Source organism: Triturus cristatus, chromosome 2_2, assembly GCF_964204655.1.
Source record: "Triturus cristatus chromosome 2_2, aTriCri1.1, whole genome shotgun sequence".
NCBI classification, from domain to species: Eukaryota; Metazoa; Chordata; class Amphibia; order Caudata; family Salamandridae; genus Triturus; species Triturus cristatus.
Genome location: NC_140582.1, coordinates 437899131 through 437910003, shown reverse-complemented (window position 1 = coordinate 437910003; position 10873 = coordinate 437899131). Strand labels below are relative to the sequence as shown.

The window sequence follows — 10873 nt, the reverse complement described above, 5'->3', positions numbered from 1 at the left end:
ATAACTAACTCCCAATTTGCTTGTTTGTCTTTAAACATAAAATGTATTTCAAAGTTTGGTTGGTGGCCATCAAACTAATTGCAGCCTTCCAGCAAACTTTTTGTACATTGGAAGGAACTGCCATGATAGGCTAGTGGTAATCTCTAAATTTGGAGGACGGCTAACAGTCAAGGTGGCAGAAGTAATGTCCTCCACTGCTCTTGACAGATGGAGTACTGTCCATCAAACTCTAAACAAGGCCCTATATGATAAATGAAGTGGTTACATTTCCTGGTCAGTTCTAAAAAGTGTCTCCATCAACTCTGATCTTAGTGAAACAGAAAAACACGCAATGTACCTTGAACACCTCTCTGTCGTTTGTCATGAACCTCCAATTGTGACCTTCAACAGGGTTTTCTTCACCTCTTTGTTCCGCAGGCCATAGATCAATGGATTAAGCATGGGTGTAAGGATACAATAGAGTAGAGCCATAGATTTGTCAATATTTCCAGTTTGACCCAAGCTGGCTCTTAGGTAGGTGACTGAACCTGTCCCATAGAACAGGCTGACCGACAAGAAGTGGGAGCTGCAGGTAGAGAAAGCCTTGTGCCTGCCGGCAGAAGAGGGGATGCGCAGTATAACGTAAAGGATTCGGGCATAGGAAACAAGGACAAGCTGAAAAGGAATCACAACGATTAAGAAACAGTTGAACCAGATAACAACGTGAATCATAGTAGGGGTTTCACAGGCCAGAGACAGCACTGGTGCTACATCACAGAAGAAGTGATCCACCACATGAGACTTGCAGTATGGTAAACTAAAAATAATTGTGACCTCTGCCACAGGAAAAGAAAGACCACCAATGCAGCAGCCAAACGACAGCAAGTGACACTTCTTAATAGTCATGATTGTGGAATAGTGTAGAGGTAAAGAAATGGCCAAATATCGGTCATATGCCATCACAGCCAGAAGGAAGCACTCTGTTGTTCCCACACACACAAAGAAGTACATTTGTGCTGCACAGCCCATTAACGATATCCAGCCATCAATATTCATCAATATGGTGAGCATTTTCGGTACTGTTACAGAAATGAATGCAATCTCTGCCAGACAAAAGTTCCTAAGGAAAAAATACATAGGAGCTTGGAGCAAATGGTGGTCAAAAGTAATGAGGAAAATGAGGAGGAGGTTTCCAGTGACAGCAAGCACATACATAAAAATGAAAAGTACAAAGAGGAAGGCCTGGACCTGAGGGACATCTGAAAAGCCCACAAGAAGGAAAGTCATCGCAGAGGTTCCATTCACAGCTTTCATACTGTCTCCTAGAACCATCTGTCCTGTTTTCAGATCTGTGAAAACAGAAATATCAAAATCAGAGCGGTACGAGGTTGATTGTAAGGACTCGTTAAAGCACCACACGCAATTAATGAGAACACTTAGACAGAAACAGTTTTCTTGCTTAATGGTATTATATCTGTGAACTAAAATGTTACGATAACATTATAAAGAGGAATGAGCTTTATCATAATCAGGAATATTACTTAAATTGATCAGTGAATAAAGTCATATTAGGCTCTTATTGATATTAGTGTAATTTAACCAGAGAGTGTTTTAAGAAAAAAGAGAGGAAATTCTAAGTACCAACTCTACCATTCACACATGTTTTGGAGGAATGTTAGTCTCCCTCTTGATCCATATTTTTCTTTGTAACCTTACTTATCATTCCTACTGCATCTGCCTCCTTCTTCAACTAACCAGTCCTTTCTTCTTTTCTACATTTCAATACTCTGTGTTTTCCCTTCTTGCGAATTTCCTCCTCTGTTATATAATAGGTTTTATTGTCTTTCTGTATTTTCAGCCATATTCTTCTTCTGATCTGACACATCCTTCCCTACTTTCCCCACTTTCCCTCTGATTCATTACTCCCCTATCTACACATCTCTCATTCAATTTTTCTACCTCCACATATTCAATTGCAGTCTTTCCTACTTTTCTCACATTCTCTACATCTATAATTTTTTGATTCCAGGAGTGATTTGCCACACCCTTAATGATTGATATTCAGCTCTTGAACAGTTGACCTATTCTTAGAGACCTGTTTCTGCCTGGCTTAAAGAATGTAAAGAATGTAAAGAATGTAAAGAATGTAAACGCTGAAGACGTGGACAGGGACATGTTAATGATTTGGAGGGCCCTGGGCAAAAGGTATTTTGGGTGCCCCTGTTAGGAACAGCTTTGAATATATGATCCAATATAAGCTCTTTCATGCCCTTTTTGGGCAGGTCATTGACAGTGCAAAGACACACTCGTCTAAATGTGTTTACATCTAATATTCAGGGATAGTGACTCATGTTTTTAATATTGTAAAATAACGGCATCTATCCAATATGAATGCAAATAATCTCTGTGATACCCTCCCATTTCTCATATATGATGTCCTGTTTTGATCTAAAAGTAACTTTTATAACGATGTTGCACGAAACTTACGCAACAACGTTTCTCTGCAAAATGTCTGTAATAGACTCTCACACATCACCCACATTTAAAATAAATGACAGGAAAATGGTATTTAAAAAAATCTGTAAAATGTATACAAAATCATCAGGGCAATAATAGAGCTGGATCTATCAGGGGGCCCCCTGAAAGGCTGGGGCCCTGGGCCAGAGCCCACTTTGCCCATCCCTTAAAACGTCTCTGGACGTGGAGCCTAGAAGTTATGGTGCCAGTCCCAAAGTATTTTAAGGAATCCAGCGAGTCAATGACATGCGTGCAAGGGAGAGAAATCCTTGGGATTACAGCACAGATTTCTGACAATCTCCTCAAACGATCACAAAGAGGCACTATTAAAAAACACACACATCTCTCCATTAGAAAGTACACAGAGTTCTACACCCACGATAAATGATGTTTATTTTGCTAAGTCAAAGTCCAATGTCGAATTAAATAGAGGGTCATGTACATTGACCACAGTTCCTTGGGGCAACTTGCTGGTGTGACGAGCAGAGTGCGACCAACTTTTGATTCATCATGTAGGCTCTGGTGACTGGTGAACTGTTGTATCTCAAAATATAAAGTACAAATACATGTTTACACCAAGGTAAATATGTACAGGTAAGGATAAGTTTACTCTTCCTAACTCAAACCTTCACATAAGTTGAAGATATACATATATATATATTCACTGAAAACACCATAGGTTTCAGGCACGTTATAATTAGGAATTAGCATTTAAAAAACCTTAGAAATTCACTGAAAAAACCATAGGTTTCAGGGGTGTTATAGTTAGCTGGACTTTTCACTCGTACAAAACCATTGAAATTCCCCCGTTATAGTTAGTTCAGCTAACTATAATTCGCGCACCCGCAATGCACTGCTGATGACGTCACATATTACATCACTCATGACATGGTCAGTGACATCACTCATGACATCACTGTGTCATGAGCTGTGTGGCCCCCCCTTCTTTTTCTAATTTACTGGCCCTGGGGACCCCATCCCCCAGGGCCTGCCTTTGTTTTTTATTATTTTAAAAAATATATATATTTATAGAAACACCTAGGACATGCTGGACAAACCGTACGTACCTATCACCATGACGATTTGTGTGATATTCATAAAAAGGCGACTATGCATAGAATGAATCCACATGGAATGTATTTACACCGCTAGTGAAGCTCTGACGTGTCTGACGCCCTACCGTGCCTAATCCCGGCACCCCCGCCGGTGGGTACTCTCCAAGTAGACACCCTTGTCGTTTATTTATACAAATATGGGTAGCTATTGACGGGCACATTTAATATACACGCACACCAAGCCATTCAAAGGGGATTCAACAAAAATTCGACCAAACTATGCAAGAAACCCCCCTCACGGTTAATAAAATACACATCCACCGCCGGATGTGTAATACTTTTTATTTTACTCTCTGGAAAGGAGACAAACTTCACTTGAGAGTCACAGCGTGCTCCTGGCTGAGCCCAATGCTGTGTTACACCCACCTGTGCCCGCCGAGTGCCTCACACCTCTGTGTTGTATTCTGCCAGCTAGTGCGTATGCTATGACACTCTCTAGCCCATGTGCACTGTAACACCCCCCCGTGAATATGTCATGCCACACTTGCCTTCGCACGGGTTATATTGCCCCATCTAATGTGCCTTCCTCGATGCCTATGTTATAACGCACAGCGCTATGTCATACATGTTACAATCTGGGATCCATATCTTTGTCACAGTGCATATGTAACGTTACACTCCCCAGCACATATTTTATATTACAACTTTAGAGACTAGTTAGGTTACACAAAACTGCCCTGTGCATATTATACTCCAAGGCGCATATCGCATAGCACGCGCTAGTGCCTGTGCTATCTCGCGCTTTGCAATGAATCTGTCATTGCGCACAATGTATTGCATATTATATTTCACGCCCCGGTTCATCTTATATCACACTTTTTGGTGCATAGGTTATACCATATACTATATCTAGTTTTCATTTTCAATCGTGCTCTCAGGACTATGTTCTATATAACACTGCGTCCACCTACCCTTTTCACGGGCATTACATTTTGCGATGGGGGGTGGAGGGTCAGGGGGTGTTTCTGCCAAGTGAGCCCGGAGTCACAGTCACAAACATCCTCTTCTTCCTGAATAAAAGTGAGATTATGCTGCATACTTGTTCATATTTTAAGTAGTTCGCACAGACACACATTTTAAAAACAATAATGTTCCTAATACCCACCTTCTCTGAACAGTTAGCTTGCTGCCCCATCCACCTCCTCCCTATCCTCTGTTGTCTGAATCCATGGACTAGCCTCCTCCCTCCTGCCATGCATGGTCTGATGTGCTGCCACTGCCCTCCATTTAGCATGATGTACCAGTCCACTCCTCCTGCCCTCCATTGCCCAATTCTATGGCCCATCATTGACCTCCTGCTTAGCCTCTGTGCTTAGCTTGCTGCCCCTATTCTCCTTCACCCTGCCCTCCGATGTCTTTGTGCATGCCCCTGCTCCCTCCTTTTTGCCTCCTTTTTGCCCACCATGTTCCATGGACCTGCCACTCCTATCTACTCTGAGTGTTCTGTTGAGCTGCCACTCCCCTCCCACCTGCCTAGCATTGTCAGATGACTGTAACCTGTCCCTGTCACCTCCACCCTGCCTGTCCACATGCCATGCCCCTATCCCCTTCCTCTTGTCCTCCATGGTCCATTTTACTGCCACACCCTTCTGCCCTCCCTGGTCTGTTGTGCTGCAACTGCTCCTCCTGCCTGCCCCGCGCGGTCTGTTGTGAGGCCCCTTCCCCTGAACTCTCTTGTCTGTGCCCAGGTCCTGACCCTCCGTTCAATCCTCCATGGTCCTTTGTGCATGCCCCTGCACCCTCCTTATTGCCCATCATAGCCATTGTGCTGCCACTAAATCTCCCGCTTACCATGCATGGTCTGTGTGTATGCCATCATAGTCTCATTGTTGCTCTCCATGGTGTGTCTTGTTTCTAGTGCCCATCCTGCCTGACCTTCATGGTCATCTTGCTGCTCCTGTCCTGCCCTCTTGCCCCCAGCTCTCTGTTTCCATGTGCAGACCCCTATACCCTCCCTTCTGGCTTGTCTGTTCCATTGTAATGCCGCTGATCCATCCCTCCTGCCCTTTATGGTCTGTTATGCTGCAGCTTTCTCTCCTGTCTGTCCATTATGGTCAGCTAGCTACCATTGCCTCTTTCCCCTCTGTTCTCTGTTGTCCATGTGCATGGTCCTGTCCCCTCCCTATTGCTTTCTATGGATTGTTGTGCTGTACTCCCGTCCAGCATGCGCTGTGTGGTGTATTGTGCTGCTGCAAACCCTGATGCCTGCCCTGTAGGGTCAGTTTGGTGCACCTCTCCATGTCCCTCCTGTCCTCTGTTATCCGAGTCCATGTCCCTACCCCAATTCCTCCTGCCTACCATGATCCAATGTACCATACTTGCGAACAGTTTGAACTTGGTAAGAGGGAGATTTTGAAAAAAAACTGGGGTATTGATATTCCCCTTTGAGTTACATTGAAAAAGAGGAGATTGTAGACAGGAGACAGATCAAATAAAGCCCATTTGAGCTTAAAAACATTGGACGTTTCCTGGCTGAAACGGGTCTGTTGGCATGTATGGTTGTACTACCACTGCCTCTTTCTTCTGCCCACAATGGTCTATTATATTGCCACAGCCTCTCTTGCCAGTCCTGTATTGTTGGTTTGTTGCTCCTGCCCCCCTTTCCACTGCCCTCCATAGCCTGTTGTGCTGCCACTGCCCTTCCTGTCTGCTCAGTGTGGTCAAATTGTTGCCTCTGCACTCTCCTACCTGCCTTCAATTTTCAGAGTCCGTGCCCCTGGCCTCTGCCTCTCAACAGTAACCCAATGAACAACTAGATTGCTAACATTCTATATTTATTACAAAAGTGTGGAACGCCTGACGTCATCTTGATCAAAACTGTAATACCTAGAGTATTTCCTTTAGAAATTAAATATATGAGAGGGTCTTATTTGCATCAAAATTATGGTTAGTGCTCTAAAAAACTAAAATGAGGACATATTTTCTGAGTTTTCAAATAGCAACAAAGAACTTTTAAATTATTTGTAATCTTTATGTTTTTTTATCCAGTTGACGACTTGATTAAATGTTGCATCTAGGGGAGAGGATGTGGTGTTACTTCCAGAGCTGCAGACTTTTCAACTGGGGAACCAGGTTGGAGTTTCTGCTTCAGCTCAACATTCTGTGATTCTGGTCAAATCACTTAATCTCCCCATGTCTACAACCAAAATGAATTTGATCTTGTGTGATGTAACCAATGCTAATACACAAAAAATAAGTGTTTTGCACACTTCTGTCATTGGGCTACATGTGGGCTATATCTGGGTGATATTTGGGCTGCATTTGGGCTCTTTTGTCTCTGGTGGCCATCTTGGGAGATTTATTTATTATGAAGTTTCCTAATTTCCTCATTTACTGCAGTCTCCTGGGAATCCTTTCAGTTTTTTATTTTGGTTCCATCAAGAAGGCATTCAGATGTGTCACACATTTGCCATACATTCTGAATGTTAGCACTCTAGTTGCTCATTAGATCACTGTAGTAAAACTACTGCTCACCAGGGAAGTCTGCTGCTGGTATTCAAAGTGCATGTTTCAGTCTGCATGTCAGAATTTTTTTATGAAATAGAAGAGGATTTGAGAAGTCAAAATGTGCCCTAATTTTTCTTTCTGCAGCACTAATCATAATTTCTATGGCAAAATGAACCCCCTCATTTTGTTCCTTTGTAAATTAAATGTTTTAAGTGTTACCACTTTATTCCAATCAAGATGGCTTCAGGTGTGCCATACTTTTGTCATAAGTAAGACTGTTAGCGCTCTAGTTGTTCGTTAGAACACTCTGGGACATTCTGTCATTGGGCTATACTTGGGCTACATCTGGGTGATATTTGGGCTACATTTGGGCCCTTTTGTCTCTGATGGCCATTTTGGGAGACTTATTTGTTATGATGTTTCCTAATTTCCTCATTTACTACAGTCTCCTCAGTAGGAAATACTTTCAGTTTTTTACTTTGATTCCATCAAGAAGGCATTCAGATGTGTCACACATTTGCCATAAATTCAGAATGTTAGCACTCTAGTTGCTTATTAGATCACTGTAGTAAAGCTACTGCTCACCAGGGAAGTCTGCTGCTGGTATTGAAAGTGCATGTTTCAGTCTGCATGTCAGAACTTTTTAATGAAATAGAAGAAGATTTGAGAAGTCACTCAAAATGTGCCCTAATTTTTCTTTCTGCAGCATTAATCATACTTTCTATGGCAGAATGAACCCCCTCATTTTGTTCCTTTTTAAATTAAATGTTTTAAGAGTTACCACTTTATTCCAACCAAGATGGCTTCAGGTGTGCCATACGTTTGTCATAAGTAGGACTGTTAGCACTCTAGTTGTTCTTTAGAACCTTCTGGGAAGCTGCAGTAGAACACAAAGGAATCATCTGACAGTCTCTGCCCTTGTTGGATGTACATGTTTTACTGAGAATGTCAGACTTCATTCTCACATGACTGAGAAAGATAATGTGAATTTACAGAAAATATGCTCTCAGTTTAGCTTATAGATCACCTTCCAAACCTCTGTGGGAAAAGCATGAGAAAATTGTTTTCTCTCAAACATGATTCATGATATCACAGCAGAAGGCTTTTCATATGGTAAAATGGCCTTAGAACACACCACAATTCCTAAAATGAGTATGGTACCATCAACAAATGATTTATAATGTAACTAAAGTCTTAAAACCTTCTATTAACTGCAATGCTTTTTAATGAGGTGCTATCATGTATATTGGTTCCAAGATGGCTGCCAACACTTCTTGGATGAAGTGCTGACAGCCAATCAGATCTCACGATGAGATGTGTGGTTATGCTCCGCCCAGATATATATGTGATTTTACTTTTGATTTTCTCAGGAACTACTGACCGGATTTACACCATTTAAGCAAAAGGCACATGCCTGACCTGAGGACTACCTCTTTGCCAAATTCCAAGTAATTCTGTTCAGCCGTTCGGGCTGTACCTTCGACTAAAGGTCGTATGGGAAAATGCATGGGGAAAACGCGTTTTGGGACCCCCCTTTTTTCTCAGCCCCCGCTTGATGAATCACCCCGAGACTTGCAGGGTAGGAGCTGAGCGGAGCGCCCCATTAGTTTTAAAAATTTCACGAAGATAAGTCAACCGGCGCCAAAGTTATTCAAAATAGAAATTTCAGATTTCCTATGGGAACTCGGTCCTAACTATAACTATCTACTGGCGACCGCCAGTAGATAATATATATGTATATATATCCAAACACAATCCCTCCAGCCGGCGAGATAATTAGGACGCACTCTCGTAATCCTTTAGCATTTTTTATTTTCCATCAATCATGGGATGTTTGGCAAAGCAGATCTACGCATTTCGGTATTCCCTGATACCTTGCTCACGATCACCTAGAAACCGCCCATACAAATATTCACATTGATATTACATCATTTCCTGTCAGTTTTCTAGATGCCCCTTTGCATTCTGGAGGATGTCGTTTTTTAAAACATGTACTAATGTAAAGTGAAAATAACCAAAGATATAAACAATAAAGTGTTCACTTTTTTTCTCTTTTCATCATCTGTGCAAGTTCCATATGTAAATACATATAACCCTTATGTGCTTAAGGGGGAAAAATGTTCACGTTTTTTTCGGCATCAATTCATTATTGATCTCACAACACAAGTTCATGATGTTTTATACCCCTCCAGTGGGGCTTTATTTCGATTGACGCAAAAATTATTTGGTCCAACATTTCTTTCACCCCTCTTCATTTTCCTCTCTTTTTTTTTATTATTTAAGAAATTGTTGTGTTTCTTCATATATTTTTATATTTTTATATCTTTAATCTCAGTTTTTCTTTTTTTGTGTCTAGTTACAAAGTTCTTTCTGAGAAGCCTCTTTATATTACAGATGAATGTATAGTTCTTCCGATTGATTTAAGCCATGTGGATGTAGCGTTCGTAACTTTAGAATGTAGCGTGACTCTTTTTGGCGTAGTTGTTTTTCACGATCTCCACCCCGTTCCTTCTTCGAAATTGTATTGATGCCAAAAAATCTCAGTTCCTTCCAGTCACCTTGATGGTATTGTTCCATATGTTTCACTACCGCGTTTGTTCTGTCTTTATGTATTGTCGCTCTTACATGCTCTAAGATTCTTTTTTTAGTTCAAAAATAGTGCTCCCCACATATCTCAATGGGCATGGACATTCCACTATGTACACTGTATATTGGGTTTTGCATGTAATCAATTGGCGGATCTCCCATACTTTATTATTAGCCAGTTTTATTTCCTTTGTTTGTTTGGCAATTAGGCATGCTTTGCACATGTGGCATTTTACAAATCCCTTTGTTTTGAGCCATGATTCCTCCTTTTTCTTCCCTTTAAAATGACTATGAATCAAATGATCTTTTAGGTTTTTTGCTCTTCTCTATGTCACTGTTGGATGTCTTCCCACAATTTCTTTTACACCGTTATCCAACTGTAGAATTTTCCAGTTCTTCCTTAGTATTTTTTTTCTATTTGTTTACTTTCCAGTGAGTAATCCATTATTAATCTGATTGGTTCCTGTTCCGCCTCTTTTGCTTTTTGTTTCAAAGCCAAAACCTCTTCTCATGCTTTGCTGTTTGTTCTTTCCCAACATTTTTTGATTGTTTTGATGTTATATTTTCTCTTTTTGAATCTTTCGGCTGTGTTGTTTCCATGTTTTCGCCATTCCTCCTCCTCACTGCAAATCCTCCGGACCCTTAAAAATTCTCCATATGGAATACTGGAGATTAGGGGTTTCTGATGGAAACTAGTTGCTTCCAAGGTGGCATTAGTTGCTATGCTCTTTCTGTGCAGCGTTGTGTGTATTTGGTTGTTTTTAATATAAATTTCTGTGTCCAAGAACACAATTTTTCATTACCTAATTCATAAGTAAATTTCAAATTTGCTGTGCTGTTATTTAGCATTTCAAAGTATTCTTGGAATTCCGCTGCAGTGCCATCCCATATTATCAACAAGTCGTCAATAAATCGTTTCCAACTGACGATTTTGTTCAACATTCTGTCATTCTTTGAGTTCCATGATACTTCCTTTTCCCAGTACCCCATAGCTCAACAGGCGTAACTGGGACTAAAAGAATACCCCATTGCAGTTCCGTTTCTCTGGCGATATACTTCCTCGCCGAAGACAAAGATGTTCTTGTTGAGGCAGATTGATATCATTTTCAAAAGCATTGTATTGTGCTCACTGTATTCCAGGTTGCGTTCTTGTAAAAAGAAATTGCATGCTTCCATCCCTAAGTCATTCCCTATATTCGTATATAGGGAGATGACATACATCGTTATTA

General features: G+C 41.2%; 1 protein-coding gene across 1 annotated transcript; it reads right to left on the bottom strand.

The window, feature by feature from the left end:
* Positions 1–360: 360 nt before the first annotated feature.
* Positions 361–10634, bottom strand: LOC146862338 (olfactory receptor 10A7-like). The gene is made up of 2 exons (XM_085643076.1): positions 10448–10634; positions 361–1328 (listed from the first exon to the last, which is right to left on the bottom strand). The coding sequence occupies exons 1-2, from the start codon at positions 10632–10634 to the stop codon at positions 361–363; spliced, it is 1155 nt and encodes a 384-aa protein (XP_085499202.1).
* Positions 10635–10873: the final 239 nt, after the last annotated feature.

What these genes read in the sequence shown, in the direction of transcription:
- LOC146862338 (XM_085643076.1), bottom strand. Translation starts at nt 10,634, where the DNA reads ATGGGGTACTGGGAAAAGGAAGTATCATGGAACTCAAAGAATGACAGA. An exon ending in GAAATTTACTTATGAATTAG is followed by an intron (nt 1,329 to 10,447) that starts GTAATGAAAAAT and finishes CTGTTTTCACAG; the next exon opens with ATCTGAAAACAGGACAGATG.